At 35.8% G+C, this 16,457-nt stretch overlaps 1 protein-coding gene across 1 annotated transcript in view; it reads right to left on the bottom strand.

The window, feature by feature from the left end:
• SLC35F4 (solute carrier family 35 member F4) overlaps window positions 1-14,079 on the bottom strand; it is a 265,371-nt gene extending 251,292 nt beyond the window's left edge. The window contains exon 1 of the mRNA XM_051977734.1: window positions 13,722-14,079. Within this exon, the coding sequence (XP_051833694.1) occupies window positions 13,722-13,824 (103 nt within the window). The 5' untranslated portion in view covers window positions 13,825-14,079. The remainder of the gene's footprint in view (window positions 1-13,721) is intronic.
• Between the last annotated feature and the right edge of the window lie 2,378 nt (window positions 14,080-16,457).

Genomic DNA, 16,457 nt, shown 5'->3' on the forward strand with positions numbered 1-16,457 from the left:
TTCTGTTTATCAAAATAAAGACATGTATAGCTTCACAGTGACTACTATGAATCTTTTTCTGTCTTTTAAATCTTATTTTCTTAATATATCTGGGAGTATCAGGAGAAATATCAAATAAACTTTCTTATAATTCACAGATATTTATATTTACTAGATTATTAGAAATCCTCTCCATTAACATCACACCATTCTGATTTCCTTACCTTAGAACTCAATACATAGTATTTTTCAGCACAATATATTGTATTCTTTCTCATTTCATATTTTGTACATGGCTGGGTTTTGTTTTTGCTTATTTTTTAATCCTTAAACAGGCTTAAGTTCCCTAAAGCTAGGAGTTTTCATTTCTTAATAGAGTAACTCTGCTTTAGATATTCAGTATCAATAATTCTCAGGATTAAGGGTGTTTTTCAAAATGCACATGCTGAAAAAATATCAATTGAAGAAAGTAGTCATACAAAAAAAAATTGGCTCAAACTAAAAATTATCTTTATACTTTCCCCACCATCTATTTATTTGCACAAACCAGGAGAGGAAGGGGGAGTCAGAAAGTGATAAATGATTAACCCAGTTTACCACAACATAGGGCAGCTGAGTAGATGACTGCTAGCTCTGGAATCAGGAAGACTCATCTTCTTGAGTTAAAATCCTGCCTCAGAGATTTACTATCTATGTGACCTTGTGCAAGTCACTTAATCCTGTTACCTCAGTTTCCTCATCTATAAAATGAGCTGGAGAAAGTTATCGCAAACTATTCTATTATCTTTGCCAAGAAAATCCTAAATTGGGTCACAAAGAGTCGGTCACAAATGAACAACAGCAACAACCATACCACTATCTCAACAGTCAAGGGAGCATATATTCCAATGGCTTCCCTGGAATCTCATATCATTTATTCTGTAAATGACTCCAGATTTCCCCAATCACTACACTAAAATAATAGAATAACTGGCTTTTAACTTTCCACTCAAACATGTATGAAAAGAATGAATTCCTAAAATAGAACCATCTTTTACACAAAATCCTTTTTAAAGAAGCCCCACCTGTCATAAGTAAATAATGTGTTGTCTCTAGAATAATTCTAAGGCAAGTATAAGTTGTTATTGTTATTCAGTTGTTTTCAGTCACCTCTGAAACTCTGTGACCACCCAAGACAGGCTTAAGTGACTTGCCCAGAGTCATACAGCTAGTGAATGTCTGAGTTCAGATTTGAATTCAGGAAGATAAGGCTTCCTGATCCAGAGTCAGCACTCTATCCACTGTGTCATCTAATTGCCTAGTATAGGTATTCTATGCTTAATGGAAAAGATGTTGGCTCTGAGCAAAGGAAATTTCAATAAAGTAAAGCTTATTTTTCTACTGACTTATCCCACTAATATCAGATAGAAATCTTTGGACAGAACATAATAAAGGCCAGTGTTACAAAATTATCTAAAATTACTATAATCTCTGGAAAAGCTCTACCTCTGGAAGTAGACATTTTAATTGGCTAACAGTTTCTACTTTGTAAGATAAAAAACAATTTTCTCTATTTTATGTAAATTATATGACAGTGAGAAACTCTCTTATAAATCTATTTTCTCCTTTATTTTTTTGATCATCATAAATGAATACTACTCTTTCCTTGCCCAAGTCCTAGCAACTGAAGCAATATTGAAGGCTGCCATTGATGCTTCATAGCATGGCTTCTCTGTGTGTCACAGAAAGTTAACACTAAAGTTATTTTTTGATTTGCTTGCCTCCCCCTTCAAAGGGTACAATTAAACACATACCTCAGCCTTCCACATGTTACAATTACATCATAATTATGTGAAGTATGCCTGCTTTAGTGCAATAATCTATAAATAAGCATTTAGAATGTCAAAACATAAAATAATAAGCAGGTCATTCTAATACTTCCCTTTTCTTATAACAGCTCTATATCTTTGAGAAAAACATATCTTATGAACACTCATGAATATAATTTCTTCTAACTAATATATATATTTTCATGAACTGGTAATTTGTTGTTATATAAATTTTGAATCCTCTCTGATGTTCTGCTGAGCACATGACAATGTTTTCTTTCATTTTATTTTGTTTTGTGTTCCTTTTCTGTTTTCCTTTTTTTTTTATTCTGTTTTTTAAAATAAAACAATTTTTTAAAAAATATATTTTAAACCTTAAAAAATTGTCCAAAGGAACCAAATACTAGCTCTCTTCCCTTCACCTCTTTCTTAGAAGACAAACCTAAGTTATTCCTGAAGGACCCATGAAATTCTACTATCCCAGAAAATGTAATCAAAATTTAATCGAAGTTGAGATGACAAATAAGGGCCTCAAAGACAGGTTTATTAAACATCACTCAGGAGGCTTTCTATTAGAAATTGTAGCATCCAAAGCAGGCGTCAGCATTTGAAAGAGCAGAACTGAAACATCCTTCCTAACACAGGCCACACAGAATTTGTTTAGGCAAGAAAATTAAAGAGATGTCATAAACCAAGGTGGCCAGATGGTCAGTTCACCTATGTGCTATGATCACAATAAGTCAAAGAGAAAAAACACTCACTAATGCAGGTAAAACTTGGAGCAGTGGGGATGAATGACCTTTCAAATAAATATTCTTTCAACAATTCTCAAAGAGATTGTCCCTCTCTGGATTCCCTGGTTATTTATTGTTTTCAATCTCTCTCTGTATTTTGGCTCATTTCCTGTTACCTACAAATAAGTCTATACCTCCTCTTTCCTTAAAAAGCCTTCATTTGATCCTTCCATCACTGCTATCTCCTAAAACTCTTCTTTCTTTTGTAGCTAGAAATTCCTTGAAAAGACTGTTCACATTAAATGCCTTAATTCTTTTCTCCCCTTATTCTTTTCTTAGCCCCTTATAACCTTATGAGGTTCCCCACCTCATCACTTGATCCCCACTATCTTTTCTGTTCGTTGTAATTAAACCCCAACACATACTCTTTAATCTGGTAACATTGGCCTCGTAGTTGTTCCATGAACAAGACACTTCATCTCTCAGAGGGCATTTTCTCTGGCTTTTTTCCTTTACTGGAATGTTCTCACCTCCTCCAAACCAACTATTGAATTCCCTAGCTTTCCTTTAAGTCCCAAATAAAATTTCACTAAATTTTATAATTTAGTGAATTTCACTAAAATTCTATAGGAAGCTTTCCCCAATGCCTCAATTCTATTGCCTTCCCTCTGTTAATTATTTCCTATTGATCCCATATCTAACTTATTTTGTATATCTTTGTTTGCATGTAGTGTATACTTAGTGCTTTGCACAATGCCTGGCATATAGTAGGTATTTGATAAATGTTAATTACTCAATTAATTGAAATCAGATGGAAAAGTTCTGTTTCTTTGAGTGCAGCAGCAAAGCAGATGTTAATGCTTCTTTTCACTTTTTACTTTGAAAAAGTAAAATGAAAGTAACAAATAGCCTTTAATCTGGAAAGATAACTAAATTGAGAAAATTGATAAACAGAGCCTATCAAAAAAGCAGAATATAACAATGATAAGGACTTCAACTATCCAGGTATTTATTGTCGCTCTCACTCAGATAGAAGTAGCAATTTTTTCTTGACTTGCTTTAATGATAATCCCATCCTTCAAACACTGAATCAAGCAATAATTTGAACTTTAATTTTAAACTGAATACTCACCGAAAAGACTGACATGGTTCCTGAGAAATGATGAGTAACTTTAAGAAGGAAGAGGTCGCTTCCTCTTTCAAGTGATGACCAAGAAAATGAAAATATTCAAGTCTAGTCTGACATGTACACTTAAATTTGATGGGGAGGATTTCATCCAAAAAAAAAAAGAAAGAATGATTAGGACACAATAGTCTAAAATGTCACAGGAAAAGTCATTCCAAGAGGAATGATAAACCATAAAGAATTAAATAAAACACAAAGATAAGCAATTTCAATAAGAAGAATAAAAGGGTTATCTAAAGAGACTGATTGTAGCCAAGAGGATACTAAAACTCAAACTTTTGCTGAGTTCAAAGTTTTGCTGAGGATGGTAATGAAAGCAAAGTACAATAAAAAGGAGTGGCTATTTAAGCCATTTTAGGATAGAAAAGAAAGACAAAATTAGGAATGGGACTCTGAGTGGATGGGGAAATGATAAAGCAATAGTATTTTAATTTTTATTTTGCTTATGAGCTCTCTTTCAAAGAGAATGATATTTGTACTGGAAAGGACAGAATCAAAATGGGCTACCAAGGAAATCCATACCCAAGATATTCAGGGAGATCATGAGAAAACATTCTTCACAGATGATAATTTGTGAATTCAAGTAGATAAATTGAATTCATCAAGCCCAACAAACTAAATCCTAGCTACTGAAATAATTGATAAAATGGGATTGCGGAGTTAATGTAAGTGTTGGTCTTTAAAAGAGCATGAAAAGGGGGGGCAAGAACTGGCAAAAAGATATAGTGTCCCAAAATTTCAGAAAGGGAAGTAAATATAAGCAGCAAAATTAGAAAATTTGGTTTTTATTTCTAGTTCCTGAATTGAATTTTATGCCCAATTTGGAATCTATTTTCAGAAGGTCTGATAAATTCCAGTTATACCTAATTTATAAAATATTTGACTTGAAATTATCTTTGACACCTTACACTAAGTGTGCCATTTTGGCATTAGCCTAAAACTAAAACTTGCAAAGTAATATACTTTACAATAGTTGTGTAAAACATATAATATTATAGGTCATTTTGAATTGTTGAAGTATTCCATATCTAAAGGAATTAGTGATTTATCCTACTTAATTGAGGGATATGTTATTCAAATTTTGGATCAGTAGCACTTCCATGAAATTCAATAAATAATTTTCTAGTGGAGGCTAGGTGTGCCAAGGCAAGAGCCAATAAGAAATTAATCTAAGCAGACACCTGAAAATGTTTTGTAATATATCGTATAATGTCCACAATTTAATGAAATATTATCTAAATATACTCCAAAAGCCAACTCTGATTGTAAAAGTACTCAGTTTGCAGTCTGAGGTCCTGGATTCAAATATTAACCTTGATATTTCATACCCATGTGAATATAGGCAAATTACTTAGCCCTCATGATCCTAAAGTTCCTCATGGGGTTGAACTAAATAATCTATGCTTTAGCAGTACATCCTAGGGCTGTGAATCATCAAAAGCAGGAGATTCTGTTATCTTTGGGAGATTCTATACCAGCCTAAACCTCATTGGCCTAATAGTTGGTACCATACATGGGCAAAAGAGTTCAAACTTTCTCTTTCTGTGAGTCTTTAATTCATTTAACTAATTTTCAATTTGAAAAACAGTTTCTGAAAGGAAAAACTAATCTTAACTTCCAAAGTGAGAAAACAATTTGAAAACATAATAGTAGTAAAATTAATGGGCACAGCAATGTCCTAATCATACTTTAAAAATTAGTTTAAAAAACTGTCTCCTAAATAACTTAATAATAGTTTCTAAGGCTCCCCCTTCATCTGAAACTATTTGAAATCTTGAGTGTTTCCCTATTATATCTAAGATAAAGTGTAAATTTGTTTTCTTTTCATTTAAATACTTCTACAATTTAGCTCAGTGGGGGAAAAAAACGAACAAAAATTGGGAAGAGGAGATCACTAATTGGTATATAAGGATCCCTGCAAGCCTTACCTTGTCTTAGAAAACCAGATTTAAACATTATTTATCCTATGTTGTAGGGTAAAAAGGTGACATGTGGATAAAGTGCTAGACCTAGATTCATAATGACTCATCTTCCTGAATTCAAATCCAGCCTCAGAAACTTATTATGTGACCTTGATGAAGTCATTCAACCCAGTTTGTCTCAATTTCCTCATCTGTAAAATGTGACAAACCATCTTCTACCAAGAAAAAACCAAATGGGGTCACAAAACATTAGACATGAATGAAAAACAAAAATACTCTATTATTTTTTTTTATTTTCTTTAATTAGCTCTCCATTATACTCTAATTTGGTTGGGGCACACAGTATTATTTGGGGCTGCAGTGTTCTGAAATAGTCTCTCCCTATCTTTCTAAGTTATTTTTTAAAACATTACTCCTCTCATATGCTGTGTCCAAATCAGTATCACCTAATAATAATAGCTAGCATTTGAATCATTCCTATGCTATTTACCAGCATAGGAATTTATGTTACTTTGGAAAATCAAAACAAACCTGAAATATGAGTGGGGTTGGACTAAATGGTCCTTTCCACCTATCAAATTTCTGATCTGGTGTTTTATAATGAAAAGTAATTCCAGTTAATGACTATAAAATAACATCATCTATTCTCAGATTCTATAGGGGAACATCTACTTGATTCACTCATAGAAAGTAAATTTCTGACAACATTTCCCTTTCTCCTTGATCCCAACCATCACCATTTTCATCTCATGTTATTCACTAAATGTAATTAGTTTCTTTAGAAGTGCACTAATGGCCTTGGAAATTAGATATTGTCAATTATTTTTATTGTCACTAAATTCTCTAAAGAGACATCAATATGTCTTAAAATACTCCTCAATCCCTTAAGATACCTACCACATCTTATTCATATACCTAAAGTCCCAAGGAAATACAATTTTATATGTGTCTTCCCCAGATATGTGAGATTTATGGTGGCCCAACTCCAAATTCTCCTCAAAATAACTGTATCAGCAGTTCCATTTAGAAAAAGAATTCAAGTGTGCTAGAAGCAATATCTCCCAAAGACCCTGTTAGATAGGGTTGCCTAGGGTAGTTTTCACCCTAAAAGGCAAGGAAAAAAAAAAACTGTTCCCAACAAGAAACTAATGGTTGAAATGTTTAATAAGGCTTCCTGCTTACCTATGCCTAAGGGCATAAAGGTAGCCAGCTTCTCAATGTCCTTCAGACTTGGTGGCCACAGGAATCACCACATCCTGCCATGCTAATGCCCAAAGATAAGAGGATTGGCATCTATCTGAATCAATATTATAACATTGCTGAGAGTATTCTTTCCATATTATTGCTAAAATACATAAGCTTCCTTTTGTTAATTGTTGGATAGCCTAGAATTGCCTCAGGTTGAGCCAATCCTAGTCTATAATATAATATTTTGGTGTCATTGGTAGGATTTGAATTAAAACAGCATCAAATGGAGTCTGAATACAGATCAAAGCATGCTTTTTCTTATTTTATTTTTCTTAGGGTTTTTTTTGGTCTATGTTTTCTTTATAATATGACTAATATGGAAATGTATTTTGAAAGACTGCACATATATAACCTATATCAAATTGCTTGCCTTCTCAATGAGGGAGTCTAGGGAGGTGAAAAGGGAGAAAATTTGGAACTCAAAAAAATTTTAAATGAATGTTAAAAATTGTATTTACATATAATTGGGGGAAAATAAAACACTAATTTCTTTTTAAACAGCATTATGGCTCATACTGTGATTGAAGCCAGGGAAGGATAACATTGATGATAAGGGGATAGATCAGAGGGCCAGATATATTAGGATAATATACCATGGCAAGGTCTTTTCTGGGTGCTAATGGAGAATGCTTTCAATGAGACAGAGAAAAGGAAGCTACTGATGTAAAGGACTTAATTCAGTAGATGTTAAAGAGTTTGACATAAAAGATAAAGGAAGAGCCAGGTCAGGCATCCCCTTGTCATTTTTAATGGTCCTAGACAGGCCACACAGCAGACATAAGGAAAGAGAAAGCAAACTGTTCCTACAAATTCAGCAACTAGAGACAGATCTTATCATCTTTTAAGTATTGTGCCATGTCTGCTGAGGATTATTTGGTAACAGCACATACGAAAAGGATGATGATAAAGAGGGAAGGAAGTGAAAGATTGAAAGTAAAGCCACTGACAGAAAATATGATCTCAACCCAAATGTTTCACTGGAAAATATACTAACTCCCACTGAGATTAGGATTATAAAGTAAAAAAAAAAAAAATGGGAAAGGGAGTGAGGATGAGAATTGGGAACTGTTGCCAATATTAAGAAAGCCTTGAGTTTATCCTATTACAATACCTAGAAAACAATCTCTTTCACAGTAGAGTCAGAAGATAGACTTTCATCATCAATGAATTAGGGAAGTTACAGAAAAAGTTGAAACAGCAACCTGATAAATCACAGAAGAGTGACCACAGGTTTGATCAAATGGAACAATGAAAAGATTCACTTCACAGCAGAATTCCATCTATTTAGGGAGATTACATAAGGCTTACTTATCTAAAACCAATTAAACAAGTAGAAGTCTCAGATAGGAACCCTTTGTCCTTTTTGAAGGGACCTTTAAAATTGAGAATTGGGCCTACTTGGTTCTATAATAAGAAAAATGATTATTAATAACCAATGACAGGGAGATCCAGAGTTTCCTCCTTTTCCAAAAGTCCTAATCTTACAAAGCTCAGTCTTTTGAAGGATATTGTTGATAATGATATTCAATTAACTTTCTTGTTCAAATTCTACATGTAGAGTAGCCCATTGTGTTCTGCTCAAGCTTGAGTAGATCATAAATTCTTCAAATAGATTATGGAGGGCTGGGAGCGGTCTTGGTATAGAGATTGTCTTTCTGTTCAAAGGTAATAGGAAGTCATTCTTAGCCCCTCTTCTTTTTTTCCCCACTTAATAGTATTTCTTTCCAATTAAAGATAGTTTTCAACATTGATTTTTGTAAGATTTTAAGTTCCAAATTTTTCTCCACCCCTCTCTTCCCTCTCCTTTCCTAAAACAGCAAGCAATCTCTTATAGGTTATATATGTCTAATTATGTTAAACATATTTCCATATTAATAGCATTGGGAAAGAAAAATCAGAAAAGGGAAAAACCAAGAGAAAGAAGAAATAAAAAGCAAATTTTTTAAAAAGTGAAAATAATATGCTTCAATCTGCATAATCTCCATAGCTATTTCTTTGGATATGAATAGCATTTTCCATCACAAGCCTTTTGGATCACTGTATTTCAGTTCTTCACTGTTATATTGATTCTCTCATTAATTGTTAACCAATATGATTTTATTGTCAATATTCTTACAAAAGAACACATAAACCTTAAGCCCACTACCATAATTGTCTTTGTTCTAAGGGAAATGACCAAATGATCATCTTTTTATTAATGAATATGCTGGTCTTATGAATAAAATGATTAAATTACCCAGAAACAATGTCTCTTGAACCTTTTTATTTGCCATAATCAAGATGAATTTTTGTTGTAGGTTGCAGAGTCCATAACAGAACTCTGCAAAAGATAGAGTGAAGAAAAGTCATAGGTTTTTGTGGCAAATAGATCCCACTTTGGAGCTTGCCAGGCATGAACAGATCAGTCAGTGAAATTTGAGAAAGTAACCAAGGTAGCTATTGCCATCAAGGCAAATAGAGCTGTTATTGCAAATAGGCAATTTGGGTAATTATATTGTATTTTCTGCCCTTTGAGGTCAGTCAGATAGTCAAAGTCAACAACCATTTATTAAGTGTTTACTACATTCCAGGCACTGTATTACAAAGTTTCTGAATCATGAACTTACTTATGATGAAATACAGGAATAGAAGAGTATGGGCCTTTCTGCCCTATCCAAAGTATCTCCTAAAGCTTCAAACCTATTTGGCAATTCTAAGCCAACCAAGCCTCTATATATTAACTTGAAGAACTTCTGGAAAAAGTGCCCACTGGGACCAATACCAAGATTATCCCAAGACTGCGCTTATCCTATTTGTAGAACTATAAAGGGATTGAAGGCCATATACCCAAATCATGCTGGACTGGAAAGAAGTATGGGCACGAAAAAGTTAAGAAGCTACTTATTAGCAATTGCCAAATTACTATCATCCTAGTAGGCCCCTAAACATCCTAACAGACACCCCAGTTTCACATTATGGTTTTCAAGAGGTGAGTCACTAAGGAAAGAGGCATCTTTGAAGAGATAGAGGACTATAAGCATGGAATACTACGTATAATGTCAGACGGTTTTAATATCTTGACTAATTTTTCTTAGTTTTTTTTTTTTTTAGTAAAGTGTCTTTTTGGGAGAGGGAAGTTAGGAAGGATATATTGAGAAATATAGATTACAAAAACAAAAGATATCAATTAAATTGTATTTTTTAAAAATTCTGTTTCAGTCAAGACAGGATTAAATCAAAGAAAATAATCCAGAAGTTAACAGTGAGAATTCTTACAACACACAAGATTAAAGAATTTTTTACCCAGTGCCAACCTGACAAAAAAAATCATTTTTCTTACATTTCTTTCTGATACATCAGCAATTGTGACAGCAAAGGGCATTAAAGGGTAGCAAGGTAGCAAGTAGGTCTTTTCCCAATATATTCATTGGCCATGTATATTGTATTAAAGCATTTGACTTAAGTGACTAAATGCCATCTTCAAATTCTTCCTCCAACAAGATTAAGAATGAATAAGATTTCTTGACATATGCTAGGAGAGGGATACCTTTGTTCAATGATTCTCTGGTTTTCAATAAGAAATGAAGCATAATTCAAGGAGACATGTGCTTTTCAAGAGTATTCACCAAAGCCATGTTGTTGTTCAGTTGTGTCTAACTCTTCATGACTGTATTTGGGGTTTTCTTAACAAAGATATTGGAATGATTTGCCATTTTCTTCTCTGACTCATTTTATAGGTGAGGGAATGGAAACAGAGTTAAGTGACTTGCACAGAGTCACACAGCTAATTAAGTATCTGAGACCAGATTTGAACTCAAAAGCACTCTTCTGCTCTATTCACTATCCAACCCTCTGTCCACTGCACTGCCTCGATGCCCAAGGCCCTTTATAGAATGTCCTTTTAATAGGTATTGAGCTTTTCTCAATGTTGTTCTTGTTTATGTATTAAATTGTAGCACTCCTTGGAATAAAGAGAGAGCCAAAACCACTCAATGTCAATTTAACAATCCACACAGAAAAAGATTAAAAAAAAAAAAACAAGTGGATGAAGAATGCATATTGCCTCGATTATAATCTATCCATTATTAGTCCAACAATACACATATTGTGGATAGGCACAAGGAGAAATAATCTGATCCTAGAATTGAAGAGGAGAATGAGATTTGTGAAAGTACAGTGCTTTCAAAGGAAGAAGCAACAAAATGCAATTCTGCACTTGGGAGTCAGAAAGCACAGATTGAATCACATCTTTGTGATTTACTTCCTAAATGACCTAAGTCAAGTCATTTAATTTTTCTGGGTCTGTGTTTCCTCATCTGTAAAATAAGAGGTTTAGATTTAGATGAGTGCCAGGGTTCCTTGTAGTTCAAGGTCTGTGATTCTGAGATGACATGCTGGCCACTTGTTCATTTCCCTAGAAGTAAGCTTTCATTCACTTCTAAAAAGTAGTCTATTCCAGATCTTCTGCCACCTTCTTACAGTTCAAGCCTCAGTAGAACCAATCGCAAGATGAAAACTTCACATTACTTTTAAATGTTATGTACTATAGTTCACCTTCATGCTTCAGTCTTCAGTAAAATCTGTTCCTCAATTCCTGGTAACAGCTGAATCAATTGACCTGAATCAATTGCATCGGTTTGCTTCATTTTGTTTGTTTACTAGTAGAATCCTGCATTAAAGACAGGATTATTTCATGGTGTTCAACTGTCTGGCCTTTCTCCAACTCTCTCCTCCCTCAGCCTCTGACTGAGCTCAAAGACAATCTTCTCTCCACTTCTGCAGACATGAAAAGAAGTAAGGGTATGTTACTTTTCTTTTACTAAATTCTAACTGTTCTTTGGGTTTTTTTCTGTCTAGTCTATACAAATTCTGTTATCTTCTAAGTTAGCTTAAAAATGATTATCAACAACAACCAATCTAAATGTATTTTTTATTTCTCTTACCTTCTATTTTTTGCTTTAAATAATGTATTTTCTTTGATTCCTCATTTTTGGCATTGTGATGCAAATTTAATGCATACAGTTAATGGGAAAAGTCCCAAAGTTTCATATTAAATATTCTAATTCAAAATTCACTTTCTCCACATTATCTTCTGGTTTTCATTGGAAAAGATACTGTTGTTAAACAAAATAAACATCCCTAAGAACCAAATAGAGCAGGAAAACTATCAGGTTCTCTAAATTACTAAAATCCTACAGTGTATAATTAAAATTTCCAAGAAATAAAATCACACAATACTAATGTCAAATTCTGTTTCAACGGTTAAAAGAGTCCCTTCACCAGAAGCAAACACACATATACACACACTGAAAAGTTTCCTCAAGCTTTCACACAAAAGACTTTCCAACAGCACTGAACAGTGTGTTATTTTCTTTCCAGAAAATTCTAACACTATATAATTACTTCTGCATGGAAAATGAATAATCTAAGCCTAAAATGCAAAAACAGCTACTATAGGGGAATGGTCCAAATCAAAAAGCTTTCCTGAAACAAAATAAAAGATCATACTGGAAAATACCAGTGCAATGACAGTCCTGGGAGCAAAGCTCTTGAAGAATAATTACTGTGAAACAAAGGAAGGGATGGGAGGGAGGGAACTTCTGTGGAAGACCTTTTTTCTCATATTTGTGGAATGTTTTATCTTCCCAATTTTGGAGGAACTCTTACTTGCTCCCCTCCCCCCAAAATAAATTTGAATAAAAACGTTATTCAGAATTGAACATGGGAGCTCAAAACCTTCCATTTAGAAACATCAAAAACATCAAATGGACTTCCTTAAGGCTGCCAGAGAGCAATGATGAGATATTAAAAAACCAAAATCCACCTTCTTGTGAATAGATCTTCTGCGACTCCTTCAGTTCAGGGGAAAAGGCCCTTCAGTGTTTGCCAGAACTAATCACAACATGAACCTCTGGACATCACCCTGGGCTGGGGAATACCTTTGCAGAAGCTACCACTGTTAGCCATCAAAGGTGCCCCGCCACTCCTGAAATGCGATGGCATCAGAGCTCTACGTGCTTTAACTCAGCGGAAAGGAAAAGGAGCACAGGACAGCTTCTTCTGTTCAGCCCGGATAATGTGGTTCAGGGACTTGGAGGAGATAAAGTATGACCCTTTCTGAGCTGATCCCAAGGGTTGATTTTTCTACCCAAAACTATCATTAATACAGAAGGCGGTAAAACAAGAGTAACTCTACGGTAGAAATAGCTTAAAAGATCGAACCTTCCGCTAACCTTTAAATAAACAAGCAGTCGCAAGTGAGGGACTGAAGGAATTCTTCATATCAGCCCACAAGAAAAATTCAAAATTTAAAAAAAAAAAAAAAAACACTTGATTCAAGCTCTGACCTCGACTTCCCCTGATCCACCTCTTCGAAATCCCTTCAACTTCGTTCCCTAATGCCTGTTTAAAGGGAACAGCCATGTTAGAAGACTCTCTTGATGACCAAAGAGTGAGCAGGTTGCTCCCACCCCCTCGGGAGCTGTAGCCAGGGTCCTCTCGGACTCCGGCTCTTCCTCCTTCGTTCATCCCCCCGCCCCCAACGACTGCGACCGTTTCCTAACTATTTCCTACAAAAGGTTGCTTCCCCATCTCTCTTCCAGTTTAGCACTGGAGCCATTGAAAGATACTTTGTGCCCGAAGTGGCCTGGAAGACTCGGACCTTGTAGAGGCGGCAACCTGAATGCCCACTGGTCTGTCTCGCCTCCAGGTGCCAGCGGCAGCAGCAGGTCGCCCAGGTAGTCCCTCCCCACCCCCAAATCGCTCTCGCCACCTTCGCCGTCTCACCGAAATCCTGATTTCAGCCCCGCTACCACCACCATCACCAACAGCACCACAACCCAATCACGTTCGGGGGGCATCTTACTTTTTTGGCTGGAATAACCCGGGTAATAGCCATAATAGCCCGTGATCCGTAAGATCCTGTCCTCGATGGTGGCCACCCCGTTAGGAGTTGCCTTGACATCCATAAATAACTCCAGGCACTTGCACCCGGGAGGTGCTGGACGGAAAGGGGAGAGCAGAGTCGGGAGGATGGGCTCGAAGATCGGGAGGTGATGCAGGTGCCACCGCCGCCGCCGCCGATGCTGCAGCTGGTGCTTGGGCTCTGACTCCACCGCCCCGTGCAGGACAGGCTCAGCATCACAGCAAAAGCAGCAGCAGCGGCAGCAACAGCGGCAACAGTAACAGCAGCCCCCACTTCTCGCCGGCCTCTGTCAGCCTGTCAGCTTTCCCACCAGCCACCCGGCTCTCTCCTCTTTCCAAAGAGCGCTCCCTCCCTCTGCCCAGTTTCCCACTCCAACTCCTCCTTTAACCTCCTCCTCTGAGCCTCCGACGACGACTTCAACTGCGGAGACAACGAGGGAAGCATGAGAGAAGAAGAGTGATGGAGAGGAGTATGTTTCTGTGTACATAGGCACATACCTGGACAGAAATACTAATTATTAACCTATTCATCTTCTTTCTTCTCTATCTTCAATTGCTAGAAGCTTTGGGCTTGTCTCCTTTTCCGGAGGCGAGACCTTCGGTTCAAAATGATTGCTGGGACTGAAGGGAGCTGAGGACAAAGGGGGAAGATTAGAGGTAGGTGGGAGAAATGAATGTGGAAAACCCAAGTTCAGCCTATTTTGTGGGACCTCGGAGCTATTTATGTAAAGCGAAGCTTTGGTACATAGCATCTCTAGTTTTTCCTATAGTTTAGAATAATACCGTATCTCGAATTTATCCACGATTTTCCACCTTGAGAATCTACAAAAGCTCCACGTGTCCATGAGTTCTCACAGCTTCCCCAAGAGGTGGATATCCTGTTTAAGAATACCCAATGTCATCCACTGGTATTATTATTATTAGAAACTGAGAAAAAAAAATAAGTCACAGGAATGTGAAGTAGCTTAACCTGACACAAAATTTTTATTTTAAAAAAGTCTCCAGCTCCCAATCCTCCATGACTGGATTCCTGCTTCCTCCCCAAGACTCTTTAATGACTTTGAATATTAGCTATTGTTTTATCGTTAGTGCACCCTTGACAGCGGCTTCTTTGGGAGAAAATTTAAAACAATTAGGGATGAGTAATGGAACTCTGACAACCCTGACAAACTCAGAATACCCTTTATTTAGCTAAGTGGAATACCAATCCCGACTATTGTAAAGCATTAGAATCAAGGATCACTACAGAAGGTTCATAGTTTGAACCATCTTTGGTGCAGGCCACATGTGCTCTGGTGTCACTTGAGGTGCTGCAGTGGAATAACACAGTCCACACTTGGCTTGTCTTTTGTATACCACAAGCTCACGATGCCCCTTTGCCAATAGAGAATTTTTCCCACCAGATGGCGGCATACCTGAGTCACTAGCTTAGTGATTTCATTAAGATCCCCTTGAACTAGTGGGCAGAAGATTAGCAATAACCAACACAGCCCCATCAAACTATCGGATTTCAAAGAAATGGGCAAACAAAAACCTTTGCTGGTTTTGTGGTTCTGAATTAATCTAGAGAATGGAATAAAGTATGAATCAGGATTATTAAAATTTGGTAATCTCTGTAGTTTACTTTGACCCTACAAATGGAAATGCCCTGTTTGCTAACTACCAATCATAAGATTTCCCTGCATCCATAATGTTCAAGGAAAACATGATGCAGCCATATTTTTTGTTTTTTTTTTTAATTAAAGCTTTTTATTTTTCAAAACATATTCGTGGACAATTATTCAACATTAACCCGTGCAAAACCTCATGTTCCAATTTTCCCTCCTTTCCCCCACTCCTTCTCCTAGATGGCAAATAGTCCAATTTTAAACATAGTAAAATATATGTTAAATCTAATTATGCATACATATTTATACAATTATTGTGCTGCACAAGAAAAATCAAAATAAACCAGTAAAAAAAAAAAAAGAAGAAGCAAAACAAAATGCAAGTAAGCAACAACAAAAAGAATAAAAATGCTATGTTGTGAACCATATTCAGTTCCCATAGTCCTCTCTCTGGGTGTAGCTGGCTCTCTTTATCACTAAACAATTGAAACTGGTTTGAATCATCAGAATTGATCATGTAATCTTAATCATCATATTAATCTTGTTGTTGCCTTGTATCTCCTGGTTCTGCTCATTTCGCTTAGGAGCAATTCATGTAGGTCTATCTAGGCCTCTCTGAAATCATCATTTCTTATAGAAATGGTCATTTCTTATAGAACAATAATATTGCATAACATTCATATACCATAATTTATTCAGCCATTCTCCAATTGATGGACATCCATTCAGCTTCCAGTTTCTAGATACTACAAAAAGGGCTGCCACAAACATTTTTGCACATGTGGGTCCCTTTCCCTCTATGAACAGATTGATAACTTTTTGAGCATAGTTCCAAATTGCAGAGCACTTATCATATGACTAGAAATAGTTTAAATTTCTTTAACTGAAAATTGTCCATATCCTTTAACCATTTATCAGTTGGAGAATGGCTTGAAATCTCACAAATTTGAGTCAATTCTCTATATATTTTGGAAATGAGGCCTTTATTAGAACCTTTGAATGTAAAAATGTTTTCCTAATTTATTTTTTTCCTTTCTAATCTTGTCTGCATTAGCGTTGTTTGTACAAAA

Source organism: Antechinus flavipes, chromosome 2, assembly GCF_016432865.1.
Source record: "Antechinus flavipes isolate AdamAnt ecotype Samford, QLD, Australia chromosome 2, AdamAnt_v2, whole genome shotgun sequence".
Taxonomy (NCBI): domain Eukaryota; kingdom Metazoa; phylum Chordata; class Mammalia; order Dasyuromorphia; family Dasyuridae; genus Antechinus; species Antechinus flavipes.